The sequence below is a fragment of the Tripterygium wilfordii genome, chromosome 5 (assembly GCF_013401445.1).
Source record: "Tripterygium wilfordii isolate XIE 37 chromosome 5, ASM1340144v1, whole genome shotgun sequence".
NCBI classification, from domain to species: Eukaryota; Viridiplantae; Streptophyta; class Magnoliopsida; order Celastrales; family Celastraceae; genus Tripterygium; species Tripterygium wilfordii.
Genome location: NC_052236.1, coordinates 8,778,901 through 8,799,114, shown reverse-complemented (window position 1 = coordinate 8,799,114; position 20,214 = coordinate 8,778,901). Strand labels below are relative to the sequence as shown.

The window sequence follows — 20,214 nt, the reverse complement described above, 5'->3', positions numbered from 1 at the left end:
TGCGGAACAGCGTACGTGTTAAGTCCTAAGTCAGATTGTTGATCTGCCTCCATAGATCTTGAATCTTGACAAATCAAATCGTGACGCAATCTCTCGAAACCAGAATCAATAAGCGAAGTGATTGTTGTTGGTAAGTTTGCAAACGTACCATGAACGAAGCTCTGAAATTTGTCAATTTCATTGGAGATTTTTTCGACTTTTGCTTCAAGAATAGACATCATATTCTCAAGATTAGCTTCAAGAATGGATGCTAGAGTTTCCATGGCAGATATTTATCAAATGGAATCAAGATCAAATGAAACTTCTTTCAAGCCTTAACCTAAAAAGGAAGGGAACAGTAAGGATCAAAGCTCTGATACCAATTGTTAAACCTCTTTCAAACCTAACCCTAGCAATGGTGAAAGAAAGATTTACAGAGGAAGAAGACAACGAGGACACAGAGAGAAGAAATCATCTTCATTTCATATCATTCATAAACTGTTTTACAATACTACTAAACTACCTAATATATCATTTCTTAACCACTAACTTAAGCTAACATACACCAATAGATGTGAGCCACATCATCACAATTCTATTGAGCTTAACAGAACATGAACCAAGCCACTAAATCACTAACCGATACTAATAGGAACTATGTAAAACAATACAATGTCATTTAGGTTCCTATTAGCATCATGATGGCAATGCAGAGAAGGAAAAAAAAGCCCTAATTCAAAGAGATACTAAGAAAATAAGGAGTGTGTATAAATAGAAAAAGGACATGTGGGTCATAAAAGGAGAATATTTTTTTAAAAATTCATGCCATGTTGGCATGTTGAGTCATATCAGTGCCACGTAGACTTAGGAAGGGTTGAAATACTTACACTATGTTTGGTTCAACATGGGAATAAGAACAGGAACGGAAATGAGAATGGGACAGGAATGGGAATGAACTTTTTTAAAAAAAGATCAGACACAAACGTAACATAAACGATGTTCAATGTTCCCTGAACTAAAACAATCCACAAAATCTCATCTCCCAAGTTAAAAATCACTAGCCATAGAAATCTAGAGACTCACATCAAAATTGTCTTCCACTTTGCTTCTTCGACAATGTTACATAAAACGAATATTGATCTGAAGTATTGTTGCATCAAGTAATAAATAGATGGCGGATTTTCCACTGGACGAGCATATTATATTAAGTTGATCACCGTTCTGATTGAACTGCGACAATATCGATTGAAAACTTAAAAAATTCTAATAACTATTATAAACGACAATATAAATCTGCATGCATATATCTGCTTGTAAAGAAAAATCAGAGTGCTTATGGCGCAGTAGACAGGCGAACCATTGCAATACTTCTTTGCATTAGATCCCCAGAGAAGAGATACTGGACCAACGACAATCCTGCAAAAGCAAAAAAGAAAAAATTTGCACAGTTTTACTCTGCCTTGTATATATTGGGAGTTGACATAATATTGAATACTTTCCAATGCTTACCCAACTACTAAAAGGGTTAGAGAAACAATCCATAATATACAGTACTGATAAGTTTTATACTTTGGTCTAATATGGGCAGAAGAATATTCAGCAGGAGCATGTCTTTGTGTAATCCATTTGAACTGTGGCCGGATCAAGAACACAAACCCAAGAAGAAACCCAGTAATAAATCCTCCAATATGAGCAAAGTTGTCTACATGCGGGAGTACCCCCAATGTCAAATTGACAATGATGATTCCCACAAGAGTGATGAACCATGCAAGCTGAACAACAGAGGAATTGAAATAGAAAACTTAAACACGTACGTCAATAACAACATGTATTTATGAAATAACCTAAAATTTGGGGTGGTAAAAATTCAGTTCCAGTATGGTTTCGGATCGGATAACAACATGTATTTATGAAATATTTACATGTTCGGACTCGTACTCGGATTTGATTTCGAACGTACTTAATTGATCAAACCCAAATTGATTTAAATCCAGACAAATAAATTAAACAATAACCTAATCCGGATTAGGGTTCAGATAAATAAATCTTACGAGATTTTTGTACTTGGACCATGACCTGATTTTAAACTGGAAAAAATTTTGTATTTGGATTCGAACACAAAAATTTGTAGTTGGACCTGGACCTGGACCCAACCAAAAATACTTCAAGGACAAAGTTGTTATATATTTTACTTATTAAATTTGATTTTTATTTCTAACAAAAATATATCGTTGGCTTCGTAAAACAGTACTTAAAACTTAAAATCAAACATGTTTTTTTTCTTAGAAAATAGAAAACAAATAGAAAATAAGAAATGGAAAACAGATAATGAAAATGAAAAATAGAAAATAGAAAACAAACCAAACGCATTCTAAACTTCTCACAATAATAATGAAAAATCAAACAATTTGTTTTGTTGCCTCATTATGATATATTCCCAAATTAATGAAGAGTTCTGAAAGCATTGCTCCCATTATCCCAAAAAGTGCACCAGAAGTTGTTGTAAATTCGCACCCCCATACACATCAATAATATTGTCCGCTTTGGGTTGTCAGATTCTCATGGATACATCGGGCCCGCATGACTTTATTTCTCCTTAGACCCAAACAAGACTCAACTCACTCAAGCCTAGGAAAAGGCCTTGTTGGTAGTTAAGGGTGGGCTTGGTCCTTATAAATAAGGAATTGTTCTCACATCTTACCAATGTGGGACTTTACACTCCCTGCACTTGTGGGCTTAGTTACGCCAGACCCAACAAGTGGAGTAGAGGTCATATCCAACTGAACCGAATTGCTCCGATACCATGTAATAAATTTGGGCCCAATATTCTTCCTCTTAAAAGGCCTATTAGAGGGAATGAAGGCTTGCTTCTATATACAAGCCCTTCACTTGGTTCCCAGCCGATGTGGGAGGCTTGACACCCCCCTCATGTGTGTGGGTCGTGTGCCAGACTTGGGCTTCACACGCCAAGCACACGTGCAAACAAGAACGTGATCCACATCGAATTGGGCCTAAACGCTCCGATACCATGTGATAAATCTAGGCTCTATATTAAGCACCAACAGATATGCTTAATTGAAGGAAAATAGATGATAGAATAGCCCCACCAAATCCAGAGATCACATACAGCATGCCTATTTGAAATGTTAATTCATAAAGCAAAAGAGCAATTCATTAACGTATACATGATAACTAGGAAGTACGGACACGGACACAGATGTTGGACACGTCACTGCATGGATACGTCGACATGGCAATTCTCAAAATTAACACAGCATGATAATTATTGGAATGGATTGTGAGATTGAGTAAGAAATTAACACATTCCAAACCCAAATTCCATCTCAAGTCTAATCCCAATAACCAAAAGACCCCCCATATTGACCAACAAATGGAAGATCCCTCCATGTAACCACATTGAAGTGATGAGTCTCCATCCCTGGTGATCGTCAACCACTTATCTCCTACTCAAAGCCCCCCATCTTCTGCAGCCTAATTTAAGAAAAAAACACACCAATGGGTTCTTCTACATATACATATACATATACATATACATATATATATATATTCATCTAACATGTAAAATGTTATTATAATTATTTACATTATAGATGAAGGACCAAGAAGAGGGTTGTCCTCAAAGTTTTGAAATGAGAAGCTCCCCAAAAACCGACCAATACAATACTGGTGACAGTCATTGATGTACATGGTGACGATGAAGGTGACAACGTTTGCAACCACGAATGCTGGGATTAACCAGGGAAACCATTTCTTTAAATGCTTGACTTGTTTGCTTACAAGTGGTAGACCTCCTAGAGATGTAAATATAGGGTGCACCACATTTCTTCCACTACTATACTACTTACATCGTCTCTGATTTGGGTTTTAGGTGGTGATGAAGGGTCCCTCTGCTGCTCCACGCTTGAGAGTGAGATTTCTAAACAAACGGATGAGCAACAAGTCAGAGCAAGTCACCGATTTTTTTGTTTGTTTATTTTTTGTTTTTTGTTGGTGTAAATTCGTTTGTATACGATATCGCGCAAGTAATATAGAGAGAGTAAAGTATTGTCCCACAGAGATTTTGGCAATTTAATTCAATATCAATCAAAGTTACAATTATGCTAAAATGGAGAAGCGAATTGGTTTGGATTTGGTTTATTCTAATTCTAAACTAAAGCAAATATTAATAAGTGATTAACAACTAAATTAAGCGAGTAAGCAAGAACAAGATTGAACTCAGGAATGAAAAGTACTAGGGTACCTAATTTCATCGTCCCTTATCCGATTCAACTCTCTTGGCTCCTTAATCTCCTAAATAACTACCTCATTGTTGAAAATCGATTTCCCTATCCTATCCGATGCTCCATTCCTGGTTACACCAAAAGTGTCTATCCCGAACCACTGTTATTCCTAACAATCGGGTTTAAGAGACAAAGACCCATTAATATTTATGGATCAACTGTGTAGCAATTGCATAAGTCATATCCCTATATTCCTATGGTTCATGCAATCTTTGATGTCTATGGTAAGAGGCAAATCCTAGATATCTCCTTCCGGTCTCAATCTAGGCAACGAATCAATTGAATGATGGCTAAACATCCAAAAGCATTAAACACACCCATAAACAATCCACAATAGATTGAATCATCAAAGTTAGATTACATTAGGCCCCTAGCAAGAGAATATAGCCACTTATGGAGTCAAGATACATCATAATAGAATGAAAGTAAACCATAAAAACTAGGATAAAAGAGGAGAAAAGAAATCCTCTTCTTCTCCAAGCTTCAATGGCTTCCTCCTTGAGAGCTTCAAAACCCTAGCCTCCAAGATCAATCCAAGTGGGGGAGAATCTCCCTAAAACCCTAAAAACTACCCTTTATACCTCCTTAAGCTCCTAGGTAGTTTCTCTAACAAGTTGGGGTCGTTTTGATCAAACCCACTTGAATTCGGGACTTTCTTCTGAAATTTGTTGTGTTGTGAATAGTAACTCTGATCGATTGGTGATATTTACGATCGAACGAAAATGGTTTCTGCCTCCATGAGTTCAAGGGTATTTTGGTAGGTTCGATCGATCGGGTGTCCCTTCCGATCGATCGAAAATCGCTTCTAGAATCCAAATCTTCATTTTGCACTCTTTTCCTCCATTTCTTGCCTTGGCACCTACAATATGCAAATGTAGCTTTCTTAGGCAATATCAACTCTTAATCAACTCAAAATGGGATGAACTTATGTGTTAAAGATGAAAAAATATATGTATATATTTGACACATCATAATTGAAGGTGACGAAAAACCAAAGAGGAACTGGTTGTCCCTCCTCAGTCATGTATGAAACAGATCGACGCTCATGGAAATATGGGTAGCAAACAATTAGTTTTGATTGGATAACAAAACGTGTTTACAAAATATTTATATTTCGAGATTCTAACCTAGATTACAATTCAGAGATACTTAATTGACCAAACACAGATTTGTTTAAATCTGGACAAAGTAAATCGGACAATAACCTAATTCGAGTTAGGGTCAGGAGAAGTAAATCGAACAAGATTTATATGTTTGGACCCGGACCCAAACCCAGTTTTAAGCTGGACACAAATTTTGTGTTGGTCCCAAATTTTGAACATATAACTTATGTTCAAACTTGGTTTAATCCAAGTTAGATAAATTCGATCATCCGGATCAAATAGATTTTTGCCACACCTAGATGCACTACAACAAAAGACCTCATTGGCAACAATAATATTCGTTGTCTATAATCCTGATTTTCATTGCCAATAAATCGAAGGCATCGAAAAACTTTCGTTGCCACATTTGTTGTTTATGCCGCGTTTTCTTTGCTCATTGACAATGAAAATTTGAGTCATTGTCCACCACGGATATTAACAACGAAGTGGTAGTTGTTGCCCCAGTATAAGTATTGGCAACGATAATTATTTTGTTGTCTTTATATGCATTAACGAGTAATTAGTCGTTGCCTATATAAGTATTGGCAATGACAATTGTCTCGTTCCCTATACATGCATTGACAACTAAAATTGAGTCGTTGTCCGTAGAAGTATTGACAACAAAACATAAGTCATTGCCATATATGTATTTCCAATTAAATATTTTGTTGTCAATAATATTTTGCTAACCACAATTTTTTTGTTATTAATACTTATTTTAAATTTTTTTTAAAATTTAATTCTTTAAAAATTTATATAATATATTATAATATTTTTAAACTGGAAAAGATAATAAACCTCAAACAATCATCAAATAACGTTCACATACGAGTACATTTTAAAGTTTACTCCATAACAAGAAAAAGTGTATCACCATCACTTAATTAAAAAGTTCTATCACACTTCAATCTGAGTATACACTTAATCTCAAAAATATGTTCCAAATAGTCCAATTAGGGTTTGATTGTTATTTTTCAGACTATAAAGAGTCTCATAAATGTTTGTAAGTTATTATTATGTATATTACTAATAAAATTCTTGAGATTCTCTCAATGGTGGATTCCAAGTTTCTTGATTTCGTTGTGAACGAATTCGAGTGTTACTAGCTTTCGCACTACGTCAATCCGATTCGATAAGCTTAGAGGCCCGCGAAGGAAAAGAAACAAGATATATTTAACCTACAATGATTAGAGCTATATGCATCGCTAAGCAAGAGGAGGCAACTCGGACCACAATGGCCTTAAAATTGCTAATCACAACTAAATGCGCACCACCTGACTCTTCAATCCCAATCGGCATCCTCTTCTTCTTATCCCTTCATGCTAGAACTTAATTATAAGTTGATCATCATCCAATTTGTTCAGCTAGTTGTCCTCTATGCAGTGCAGGATCTGATTCAACTATGCATGTACAAATTACAATGGCAACAAGTTCATTGGTTCGTTGCCTATAATTTAACTTTGGCAACAACTTTTTTGTTACCAATAAGCATTTACAACAAAAAGTTTTTCTCAATGGCAACAAAAATAAAATATTGTTGTAACTATTTATTATGTATTAGCAATAATTTTCGCTCATTGCCAAAAAGATAAATTACGGGTAATAATAATCAACAATTTGTTATGAATAGTTATCGTGTACTGGCAACACTTTTATTTCGTTGCCAATAGGTTTAATCATTGGCAACAAACACAGAAATTTATTGTCAATAGTTATGTTGTATTGGCAATAATTATATTTCGTTACCAATAATTGTAATCATTGGCAACGAAACAATATTCTACGTTTTTATTATTTTGGCGCCAAGCATTCGCTTGTGACGCCACTTTCAATTGCAACGAAACTTGAAGTTTGTTGGCAATATAAAAACCAATAGAAACAACTTGTTTTGTTCATTGCATATGACATTGAATTGGCAACAAAAAACTTCTCGTTGCCAATAACCATTTTTCTTGTAGTGATGGAAATGGGAGAATGCTAATTAAAATTAATTAATTATTCGTCACGATGGTTACATCGCCTTTGTTGTCATCAAAAAGTGGCCCAAGGTGGTGATGATTTGCAGGTGTGCCAAGGCATATAATTTCCTACACTAATTGGAATGAAATACACCAAATATAAATAAGACTTCTATCTAGACAATTGAACGAACTATCTTGGGACCTCAATAGTTCTAGGTTCCCCAACTCCACTGAAGTGCACTTTGTTGAGATTGAAATGAAAAAGAATAAATAAATACCAAGAACAATTTACACAACGATGGTTGGCATTGAAACTTGACAAGGAATAAATACAAGAGAATTTGGAATGAACGACATGATATTTGCTTGAAATTGACAAGGATTTGGAAAGTAATTATAATGCTAGAATACTCGGAAGCTTGAAAATGCCTTTGGGCTTGAGTAGTTTGTTTGATTTGTTGATTGTTTTGTGTGTCCCTTCCTTCTCTATTTGTCTATCTTGCACGAAATTCTCCCTCCATAAATCATGATCTTACTACAGTTAACCCCTCATTTGTGCCATTTTCTGTCAATTAGAAGTCATTACCACCTTGTCATATCAGTTTTTCCCTTATTTCTCTTATAAGCTGCCACCTGGATCACCTTGTTGTAACTGTCACCACTTCTTCCATTTTACACTGGCCACTCTTAACAAACAGGTGTTCTTTGGTGAAATCTACCACCTCTGCTTGTTCGACCTTTTTCAGGGGTATTACCTCTACCCATTTTGTAAAATAGTCAATAGCCATCAAGATAAAATAATGACCTTTAGATGAGGCAGGAAAGATTTTTCCAATGATATCAAGTGCCCACCTTCTAAATGACCATGATTTAATGATAGATTGCATATCCACGCTGATGCTTTTTGAATGTTGCGAAATTTTTGGCATTGTTGACAGCCGTTTGCATATTTAATACAATCTTTCAGGATAGTCGACTAATAATAGCCATGTCTTTTGATCAACAATCTCATCTTTGGACCGGCTTGATGTGCGCCACAGATACCTTCGTGTACCTATTGCATTATTTTCATACTTTCAATAAAACTAGGGCAGCGAAGTAACAAACCATCAACTCCTTTTCTGAAGAGTTCACCCTCGATCATTACATAGCTCTGTGCCAATACTTTCACCTTTTTGGATGCTGGATCATTGGGATATGTCAGATGGTTAATGATATCTCTCCTCCAATATTCCATCTGATCGTCAAGAGTTAGGCATTCAACTGCCATGCCTATCTCTTTAATAGATGGATGAGATCATTTTTCCACCTTGATGATTTGTTGTATCAAACTTTCTGGAAGTATTAAACCATAAGCTAGTTGGGCCAATCCATTGGCCTTATGATTTTGTTCTCATGGAATGTACCTCAACTTCACCTCCCGCAAGTCATCAAGCCATTGCAAGGCTGTACTGTAGTATGGAGCCAATGTAAAACTAGCACATTTGTATTCTCCAGCCAATTGCTTTAGCACCAATTGAGAATCTCCAACCACCAGAATATTTTTGGCTTTTTCTCAGAGCTGTTGAAGTTAAAGAAGGAGGATGCATTTAGATGGGAGCCAAAACACGAAGAGGCTTTTCAAACCATCAAGGCCTTCCTAAGTAAACCTCCAGTTCTCATGCCACCCAACAGGCACAAACCATTGAAGTTGTATATATCAGCTACTGGTTATTCCATTGAGTGCTTACTGGCTTAGGATGATGATGTTGGAAGAGAAAGGGCAGTCTACTCCCTGAGCATATTACTGACAGATACTGAAAGGCGATATTCCATGGTGGAAAAACTTTACCTTGCATTATATTTTGCATGTACCAAGTTGAGGCACTGCTTGCTTCAAACTAAGGTGTACGTGATCTCAAAAATGGATTTGATCAAGCACATGCTGACCAAGCCATTGCTGATAGGAAGGATAGGTCGATGGTCATTGGCCTTGACAGAATACAACCTCAAATGGAGACCACAACAGGCAGTTAAAGGGCAAGCACTTGCTGATTTCCTTGTTGACCATCCATGCCTAGAAATTCCTGAGACCTTACAAGGCATGCTAGATGCGCACACTACACCAATCTTTGAAGATGAAGGTGAATGGGTCCTAAAGTTCGACTGGTTTAGCACTGAGATGGCTGCTAGAGCTGGAGTAGTCATTCAATCCCCAAAAGGTATAAAAACCACCTTAGGTTTTAATTTGATTTTGATTGTACTAACAACTAGGCATAATATGAAGCATTGATCATTGGCTTGGAGATATGGCTTGAATTAAATGGTCAGGGCTTTCTCAAACAAATGAAGAAGTAAAGAGGCGTACATGATTGAGAGATTAAGAAGCAGCAGCTGATCAAATGATCAAATTAAATGAGGTAAGAGAAGAGTTTGAATTTTAAATAGATTTTATTCGGTAGTAACTGATATTTGAGAAGGATTTTTAAGAAGGGCCAACCCATTATATTAAGAAGGAGATGAAGCCCAATTGTTGGAGAGCATGGTTCAGGAAGGTTTGTTAAGAGTGGCCCGTGTAAAATGGAAGAAGTGGTGACAGTTACAACAAGGTTGTCCAAGTGGCAGCTTATGAGAGAAATAAAGGAGAAACTGATATGACAAGGTGGTAATGACTTCTAACTAACAGAAAATGGCACAAATGAGGGGTTAACTGCAGTAAGATCATGGTTTATGGAGGGAGAATTTCGTGCAAGATAGGAAGTATAAAGCTGGTAGACAGACAGAGAAGGAAGGGACACACAGACACAAACAATCAACAAATCAAACAAACTACTCAAGCCCAAATGCATTTTCAAGCTCCGAGCATTCTAATTACTTTCCAAATCCTTGTCAATTTCAAACAACTATCATGTCATTCATTCCAAATTCTCTTGTATTTATTCCTTGTCAAGTTTCAATGCCAACCATCGTTGTGTAAATTGTTCTTGGTATTTATTTATTCTTCTTCATTTCAATCTCAACAAAGCGCACTTCAGTGGAGTTGGGGAACCTAGAACTATTGAGGTCCCAAGATAGTTCGTTCAATTGTCTAGATAGAAGTCTTATTTACATTTGGTGTGTTTCATTTAAATTAGTGTAGGAAACTATAAGCCTTGGCACACCTGCAAATCATCACCACCTTAGGCCACTTTTTGGTGACAACAACCTTTTTTAGGCCTTCAAATCATCTAATTTGGCCGGTGCTATCTTCAAATTATTCCAATTCAATTCTTCTTCTTTATTAGTGGCTAAACAACCATCATCTTCTACTATCATTTCTTTTTCACTAATTTCTTCTGTTACAATTCTGTCAATGGCAGCTTGTACTACAATTTTATTTATTGTAGCTGCCACTATCTTCTCTTCTTCCTTCGACCACCTCATGGAACTTCTTCAATAATTGGCTCTGATCCCCTCGGCCTATAAGAAACAATGGTCGTTGGTTGTAGTAATTGTCGGCATCATACACATCTTTAGGTGTAGTAGTGTTTAAATCACGAAAATCAACACAGATACGAATTTTACCATTTTTCTTAACTACCGGTACAATATTGGATAGCCATTAAGCATACCCACACAACTCCACTTCTGAAGACATTCTTCTGGATGGTTGCTAGTATGGTTTGTATCCCGGCTTGATGGGCAACCAGTGTTCTACCACCTTTCTATTCAACCCTGAAATTTCTTGGTAATCCTAAGCAAAACAATCACGAAATTCGTGAAGTAAAGCTATTAGTTTTACCTTAATATATGAATCCAAGGTAGAACTAATGTAAGTGACTCTAGACTCTTCTTGCCCCCCAAGTTCACTTCTTCTAAAGGATCTTGATTTCAGATACTCAAAATGTGTCTCTTAACCGCCTTTCCCATTACAACCCTCCTGGAGAAGAGAGGACTAGTATTCAGTCCAGAGAAAGGATTGAGAACCAGGTGGCTGCAAATAATAATGCTTTGAGAAGATTTGTGTTTCAACTGCTACCAACATTCAGTCCTGGTTGTAGTTTTGACTATCTATCTTGGAGGGAAAGGTATTACACCGGTTTGCTTCCGCTTGATCCACTTCCTCCACTCAATATTGAATTTGAGGCAGACATTGCAGATGTTACACCTGGTATGTTTTCTTTACCTTTTTTTCTGTTTGCTTGTCTGTCTATGAGATTCTGATATGGTAACATACTGTGCAGCTATTCCTGCTATTCCAATTTCCTCTAGAAAATTGAACATTAAAAGTGAGCCAATCTCCCCCAAGAAGAAGCGAAAAATCAATAGGAAGGTGGTGGCTGTGAGAAGATCTTAACGATCTTCTACTAGAATTAGAAAGACCACCTAATCTAGTTCAGAGCCTGTTACAATTTCAGGAGATGATGATAGTGAAGCTTCTGAAGATGAGAGTGAAAAGATTTCTACCAGTTATAAAGGAGTTCCTCCATCAGATGAGCCAATTGTTACTCCCAAGATTTATAACCAACTCAGTTACTCTTCTCGCTTCTCAGGTTGATATCTTTCAGTTTCTTTATTTTGCTACCACAAATAATTCTTTGATATTTATGGCAGTACTTTATGTATGCAGGCAACAACATCTTTCAAAGTACTTACGTCCATCATTCCAACCAGTGTGGTAAATCCATTGGCAAGTCTGGACTTCTCCTTCCTAACTCCGCCTCCTCTTGCTAGTAAAGTGCCAACTGAGGAAGAACTGCACCATGCCACCAATAGGTTGGTCCAGCTCTTTGAGAAAAATCTTTCAGATGTTCAAGAAGCAGATAGTAAGGAAGCTTTAAAGCATGTGAAGACTCTGCTGATAGATCGTCCACAGAATTCTCGTAGGCAATGCATATTGACTGGCAAACCTAGATGGTCAGTCACATAAGAGATTTATCAATGGTAAATACTTAAAGCCATATTTCCTAAGCATTTGAGAATCTACATCTGTAATGATATAAAGAATGTAAAAGCTGGCTTTTTAGCTGCAACTGTGAGCTGGCCTTAGCGGCCGCATTTTATGAATAAAAATATTAGATGGCCATAGGCCACACAAAATAAATTGCAAATAAATGGTTACCAATTATAAAAAGAAAATATCCTAAATTGTTGCACATGGAAATACTAATCCTATGAACAATCCAACTGTCTATGCAACTACTGTACCTGCTGGACTGGGAGGCAACATTGATGCAGGGGTGGGTACTACTCGTAGGGTTCAACCTATTATTCCACCATAAACACCACCTGTTGATCTGGAGATAAGGATTTGGAAAGTAATTAGAATGCTAGAATGCTCGAAAGCTTGAAAATGCCTTTGGGCTTGAGTAGTTTGTTTGATTTGTTGATTGTTTTGTGTGTCCCTTCCTTCTCTGTCTGTCTACCAGCTTTATACTTCCTATCTTGCACGAAATTCTCTCTCCATAAACCATGATATTACTGTAGTTAACCCATCATTTGTGTCATTTTCTGTCAGTAAGAAGTCATTACCACCTTGTCATATCAGTTTTTCCCTTATTTCTCTCATAAGCTACCACCTGGACCACCTTGTTGTAACTGTCACCACTTCTTCCATTTTACACGGGCCACTCTTAACAAACCTTCCTAGACCATGCTCTCCAACAATTGGGCTTCATCTCCTTCTCAATATAATGGGCTGTGATTGATTCAAAACATGATAGACCATATGAGCTGCACCTTGGGTCTTATACATAGACTAGGACTAGGCCTAACCCATAATATTTTTAGTGTCAACACATATATGGGGGCCTTTGTAAAGATTCTCCATAACAAAGAGAAATTAAATAAATTCGTTCATTGGGATAGGATATAATTTTACCACACGTAGATGGAAACGAGAGAATGCTAAATAAAATTAATTAATTATTCGTCGTGGTGGTTACATCGCCTGTGTTGTGCATATATTGGGGGCTTCGTAAAGATTCTCCATAACAAAGAGAAATCAAAAATACAGTCATCCCACAAAGTTGACTTCATACATATTCGCCTGTGGACCCATGATTCCATGTGGTTGCCGTTGGGAGATCCACTTGTGTCCTTGCATCTCATTGTCACATGATGGCCGCCTATATGGATTTTCCGTATCCAAAATTCAACGCGCAACATAAACGTGTGGATATAAAATCTTCAATAGGGGAGACAAAAATGAGTCTGACGATGATTTTAGGTCGAACAACATCACATGTTTTTAGACTCATTTAATTGATCAAAGTCATATTAATTTAAATTCGGACAAATAAATCAAACAATAACTTAATATAAATTAAAGTTTGAACAAGTAAATCGAACAAGATTTGTTAGTTTAGATCACGATCCGATTTTAAATCAAATATATTTTGTGTTTGGATATAGATTTCAGACATATTAGTTATGTCTAAATTTATTTTAATCCAAGTTAAAAAAATTTCGATCTTCCGAACTGGACAGAATTGTACCATCCCTAATCTTCGACTGAAATATCTTTACATTTATCTCATTTTTCATTTTGTCCTGGGAATTGGGAAACAGAGGAGGCGCCAACCAAGTTTTTTCTCCTCTCCTGGCTGTTATTCAGAGTTTCCTTTATTGGATTTTGGACTATAAATACTTTAATTAAATAAGAAGTAAAAAGTCTCAAATTCTCTCTCGCTCTCTCCATACTTGATGCTCGTCGGGAAATTCGATTTTACCGGCTTCAACGATTTGTTTCAACGGACATGAATCCTAACGATCCCAAGCAAGGCGGCGGGGGCGGCGGTTTTTTCTCGTCGCTCGCTTCGACCTTTTCGAGCTTTACCAAATCTGTGAACAGGCAATTCAGATCTGCTTCGCGCTCTTCTTAATTTTCGCGGTTTCAATTTGCATGATTATCAGATGTTGAAATTGTGCAGGATCTGGATTTTTTTTGTTGTGTTTTTTTACTTAATTGTAAACATACAGTGCGTCGCATCTAGCTATAATTTCAATACTTGCTTGATTGGGATTCATTTAGTATATGGTCTGGCCAATGATCTTGAATAGAACAATCTGACTCAGTGGCTAATTTTAAGTATTTCATTGAACAGTTCACAAGATTATGAAGGTCTGGAAGTTGTTAATCCAGAAGGGGGCACTGAAGATGCCGAAGAGGAAGCAAAGAGAGGAAGATGGAAACAGGAGGTTCATTACTAACCCATGTTCTGCTTAGCTTTGAAATTATGTGACCATCGTTTCATGCATTAGGGTACTGGAATTTTGAGTGCAAAGGTTTAGATAATTAGATGCAACAATTTATATGAGGCAACACAAAACACTCATAGACGATGTGCTATGAGTTCATAAAATTTTTATTCATGTGGTACTTCTTGAAATGATCTCTTGGGAAAAAGTACCAAGAATGGCCCAGCTACTAAATAAATTTCAAGCTGAGGATGTGTGATACCAAATGGTTTAACAATTGGTTACAAAGGTTAAACAACTATTGTGCACAAGACTCTCCTAGTAGAGGCTGGATTGAGGATATACAAGATGTATCTAGCCTTACTCTCTTGTGGAGACACTGTTTCCAGGATTTGAAAGTGTTGCCCTTGGTTGTGTGAAGCAAGTTTACCACTAGGCCATTGACTTGCCCAAGAATGTGCCACACAATTACTTATGTTAACTTATATTGACTTGCGCTGTTGTAACTTCTAAATTTCTTTCATTCACTGTTTTTAAGGTGATAAGTGTTGTAACAATAAACTATGTTGCTTAATCTTGTATTATATATGATATCTTTTGGAATCTATACATGAAACTTCATGTGTTTTTGAATTTGCTGAGACTCAATTGTAGTGTTAGCACATATGATTGGAGATTCCACATTGGTCAGTATATTTCATGGACATTCCAAGTATTGAGAAGATTCCGTTCATACCTTTATAAATTTGAGCAAGTTCTTTGCTAACAGTGATTGACTTTCACGGGGAATGGAGGGAAATGAAGGATCCAGTAGAGATGTTGGGCCTCCATGAAGATATCTTCCCTGTATGTGGTGCTGACTGACCGGTGAAGCCCACAAGGCACATAGAAACCTCCACCTGTGTTGGTGAGGGGGATTGTTTTGTAGGCAGGGGAGGACCCAAGTGTTACCTTTTCTTTTTTTAGAAAATGACATGCAATACATAAAATTCTCACTTTTGCCCCACTGAATTTATGAAATTCAATCTAATCCTTAATAGCCTTAACTTTGCCCCCACTCAATGAAATTCTTGGGTCCACCCCATGTAGAAGGGTTGGCACTTGTGATTATAACTTATAAGTTTGACTACGAAGACTATCTTGGTTATCTGCATTAAATTTGAAGCAAAGAAATGGGTGGTTGATCTATTGGCCAGCACGAGTGGAAGAAATTATTTGCTAGAAATCCAGATTTTGTTGATGCCTCTAAGAGCTTAAAAATGAGCTTCATAGGTAGAAGAAGGTGCTTATATTAAGTGACTGAAAAATGCATTAAATTATTATTTGAGAGGCTGGAGCTATATGACTAAATTTGTTTTCTGATGTGTTTTACATATCTAAACGTTGAGTTGTTTGTTTCTTACAGGACCAGGACAGTTTCTGGAAGATGATGCAGAAGTACATAGGATCAGATATTACATCAATGGTGACCCTCCCTGTGATGATCTTTGAGCCAATGACAATGCTCCAGAAAATGGCAGAGGTTTGTTTATTTTAATGGAACATGATCCTGATATAATTCCTGTTTTAATTGCTGTTTCTTTGGCCAGCAGAGTTGCAGGGGTTTGTTTCACAGTCGAAAACTTGTTGCCCAATGGTAGAGTTGCATGGGTGCAACCTACAGGTCACAAGTTCAATTCCTTGAAACAACCTCTCCACATATTATGTGGGGTAAGGTCTACATACATCCTACATGTTCCCGACTCCCACCCATTGTGGGAGTCTTGTGCACGGGGGTTGCCGTTGCTTTTCTTTCTTTTGTCAGCAGAAGAAGATTGAAAAAGCTGTTGTATATTTGCTTTCCTATTTTTCAAAGTGTTGTTCCACTATAAGGCTTGTTTTTTGTTCACAGATTATGGAATACTCCCATTTGTTAGATCTGGCAGATAAATGTGAGGATCCATACATGCGATTAGTATATTCTTGTGAGTACTCTGTACCTTCTCTCTCTGTCTTTTTGGTTTGTGATGGTTTGCATCTGTTTCATGTATATGGAAGCATTTGTTGTTACCGTACTCACAATAGCTGGTTACAGCATCTTGGGCTATAGCTTTATACTATGCCCTCCAACGAACCTGGAAGCCATTTAATCCAATTCTCGGCGAGACTTATGAAATGGTCAATCATGGTGGCGTTACATTTTTAGCAGAACAGGTGAGTCATAGAGCACCAAATTTTTAGAATCCCTTCTCTTTCGCATTTCTTGGTGCTGTTGAATGAAATGAAAACAGTTGTCATTTTCTGATATTGTTACAGATTTATCTTGAACTGCTTTTTAGAGCAATGTGTTAACATTTGTGTTTCTTCTTGCCTTGCTCGTAAGTTTAGTAAAGGTCGATATTTAAAACCTTTGCAATGTATTTATATCCTTCCAGGTTAGTCATCACCCTCCAATTGGTGCTGCACATGCTGAAAATGAGCATTTCACATATGATTTAACTTCAAAGGTGCGAACTAAGTTTTTGGGGAACTCGGTTGAGATATATCCACTTGGAAGGTATTAAATCAATGATTTCTTGTTTTTTTATTCCTATCATCATGCTGAACTTGGAGCTAAAGTCATAAGATTATCTTTATTCTAGGATGTTGCTATCAAATAATATTTTTGGTTTGTGTGATAATTTTTAAATAAAGTAATATAAGATATGGTAAGTGTTCAAGCACTTGCTTGTTTAGTAATAACAGCACTACTTGTTGCTAGAGATCCTGGATATGTCTCTAAATAAGTAGTCTTGTTTCCATCCTGGTCTTTTGTTTTAACTGATTCATAATATCTTCCCTTCCCTTTTTTTTGGAGAAACAGGTGGAAAGGATTGCTGTCAATTAATTTTCTAGTGTTCATGAAATTTATAATTAAACTTCATTAATAAATACAAACTTTAGGGCCCAAGTGAAAATTATTGTCTCAGCATGGGAAATAAATGTTTTGTTGAAAGTCAAAGACCAGTCTTCTTTGACTTGTGGTGATTCTTGTTTCTGCCGATGGCTGAAGAAAAGTGAAAATGATATATGCATGTATTTTGATATTACCAGTGGTAGAGATGTTCATACTTATTATAAGCCTACTGTCACTTGATTTAAGACTTGGAGCTAGCATAATATCTTGTGGTATTAGAATTGTGCTAGGAATAACATTTTTAACCAATGAAAACAGATAAGTGAGCTGACTAACCCTATTATGATAAACACATTTCAAGAATTTTGAAAAGAGGGAATGTGGGGATTTCACCTAAAGAAAATCATTAATTTGGTTTGGTTTATTCTTTAAGACTAACAGTAATTTGTTCAATTTAATGCCCCTCCCCCTCAAACCCAACTGATTGGTTTGCTTCACATGTCTAAATGTCATTACTCATACCTCCACAGAGCTAAATATAGAAATTGTATATTTATTATTTTGCAACATATTTGTGTGCAGGACACGCGTGACCCTCAAAAGGGATGGTGTAATTCTTGATTTGGTGCCGCCACCCACAAAAGTTAGCAACTTAATCTTTGGACGCACTTGGATTGATTCACCAGGGGAGATGATCATGACTAACTTGACTACAAAAGACAAAGTTGTGCTATATTTTCAACCTTGCGGTTGGTTTGGGTATTGGTTACCTCCTTTGAACTGTGTTGATTTTTTCTGCTGTTAACTTCTTTGAATAATATGATAACTCTGTGTGGAGTGGTTCACACTCCGGCCAATTTATGCATCTGTACTTTGCTGTACTTGGAGGCCGTTCTACGGTTCGAAACCATATTTACACATTCAATGGAAATATTAATTGTGACTTATAAATCAGGTGCACAAGTTGTCTTTTTTTCCTTTAGCAATGAATAGTATTTGCATTTGCAGAGCTGGTAGGTATGAAATTGATGGATACGTGTATAATGCTGCTGAGGAGCCCAAGATATTGATAACTGGGAAGTGGAATGAGTCACTGCATTATCAAAACTGTGATACAGAAGGTGAACCACTTCCAGGCACTGAACTAAAAGAGGTTTGTGTTTTTAATTGTTTCCATCTTTTGTCGACATGCAAGCAGGACTATCCTGTATTTGTTCTTGGGTGTATTATGTATATGTTTGGATGGACTTCCAGGCACTTAACTAAAAGAGGTTCACCGCTTATGTTCCTCACTGCCGGCTTAGGATGCATATTTTGTCCTTTTGGCAGTACTGGTCATTTAATGCTTATCAATCTTGTTATTTAGAAAAAGGTTTTCGTGGGGATTTTTGGATGTGAATATGAAATTCTTTAAAAGCATAATTTTTTCTAGGTTTCCATTGTTATTGAGATGATTTCTCCGAGCCATGTACAACATGACTACTCATTCTTCTTGATGAGTCTCTGTATGTGTTTTTGAAAAGTAGAAATGGACCATATTACTTGATCAATAAATGGAAAACTAGTTACAGAATTACAATTTTGAAAGACTGGGGACTGATTTTCTATTTTGGCGGGTGAGGGTCATCATCCAATCCTATGGTAAGAACAGAAGTGGTTCAGTTAGGCAACTGTACCTCAATACTTGTTCTCCATTATATTCAGACATATATGTATATATAAGACCTATTTTCAATTAGGAATCTTCATCTGGGGAATGATTATCTTTGAGATACTAGCCTAAATAATGAGCAAAATTATTATTTTTGTCATGAATTTGAATTTATGCTTTTATAAGACTTTAGGGAATGTAACTTGTGCATATTTGTGTGGGGCGATTAGCATAACTGTGATCTTGAAGTAAGTCATCATTTGTTGTTATGGTTCATATGTTTTGCAGGTTTGGAGGGTTGCAGATCCTCCAAAAAATGACAAATTCCAGTACACTCATTTTGCACACAAGATTAACAGCTTTGAAACTGCTCCCAAAGGATTATTGGCATCAGATTCTCGTTTACGTCCTGATAGATATGCCCTTGAGAAGGGTGACCTATCAAAAGCTGGGTTAGAAAAGAGCAGGTGTCTCCTCCTCTTGCTCTCTCTCTCTCTCCCTCTCCCTCGGGATCATGTGTTAAAAACACGCAAAAGCAAATTGAATCTAGGACTAGTTAATGGCAAGAAATTCATGCATTGCATCAGATAAAAAAGAAACGAGCTTTTGTAGTAAAAATCATGCTTATCACAGAAGTTCTTGTGCTTGCTAGTTTTTCTTAAATTTATGGACTATGCCAGCTAATGATCAGTTGACCCTGAAAAAAGATCTAACCCCTTCTGTCTTTTACTAGGCTGGAAGAGCAGCAGAGAGCTGAAAAGAGGAAACGCGAGGCTAATGGTGATCAATTTACTCCAAAATGGTTCAATATAACTAGTGAAATTCATCCTACGCCCTGGGGTGACTTGGAAGTGTGCGAGTACAATGGCAAATATAACGAACATCGGGCCGCCATAGATAGCTCCAACAGCTCGACAGAGATTGATGTCTCATCAATGGAATTTAACCCCTGGCAGTATGACACAGAGACCTCCAATTAAGGTCTCTCATTTTTAGACTGTAATTTTATTAAATTGTAGTTTGCTCCTATAGTTGTTGCCAGTCGGTCATTAACATCTTTGAATTCTGATGTTGTTTTGCTTCTACTTATTTTGAAATTTTCAGTGGTATTATTTCATAATCAGTATTTTTTATTTTTTTTTCAACA

At 36.7% G+C, this 20,214-nt stretch overlaps 1 protein-coding gene and 1 pseudogene across 1 annotated transcript; one reads left to right on the top strand and one right to left on the bottom strand.

Annotated features, from left to right (window-relative positions):
- Positions 1-1,098: 1,098 nt before the first annotated feature.
- Positions 1,099-8,312, bottom strand: LOC119998582 (annotated as a pseudogene).
- A 5,582-nt stretch (positions 8,313-13,894) lies between these two features.
- Positions 13,895-20,214, top strand: LOC119998126 (oxysterol-binding protein-related protein 3B-like). The gene is made up of 10 exons (XM_038845353.1): positions 13,895-14,194; positions 14,448-14,541; positions 15,947-16,063; positions 16,433-16,505; positions 16,616-16,734; positions 16,956-17,077; positions 17,999-18,175; positions 18,425-18,569; positions 19,356-19,534; positions 19,801-20,214. The coding sequence occupies exons 1-10, from the start codon at positions 14,100-14,102 to the stop codon at positions 20,045-20,047; spliced, it is 1,368 nt and encodes a 455-aa protein (XP_038701281.1). The 5' UTR covers positions 13,895-14,099; the 3' UTR covers positions 20,048-20,214.

What these genes read in the sequence shown, in the direction of transcription:
- LOC119998126 (XM_038845353.1), top strand. Translation starts at nt 14,100, where the DNA reads ATGAATCCTAACGATCCCAAGCAAGGCGGCGGGGGCGGCGGTTTTTTC. An exon ending in TTTACCAAATCTGTGAACAG is followed by an intron (nt 14,195 to 14,447) that starts GCAATTCAGATC and finishes TTCATTGAACAG; the next exon opens with TTCACAAGATTATGAAGGTC. An exon ending in GAGATATATCCACTTGGAAG is followed by an intron (nt 17,078 to 17,998) that starts GTATTAAATCAA and finishes ATTTGTGTGCAG; the next exon opens with GACACGCGTGACCCTCAAAA.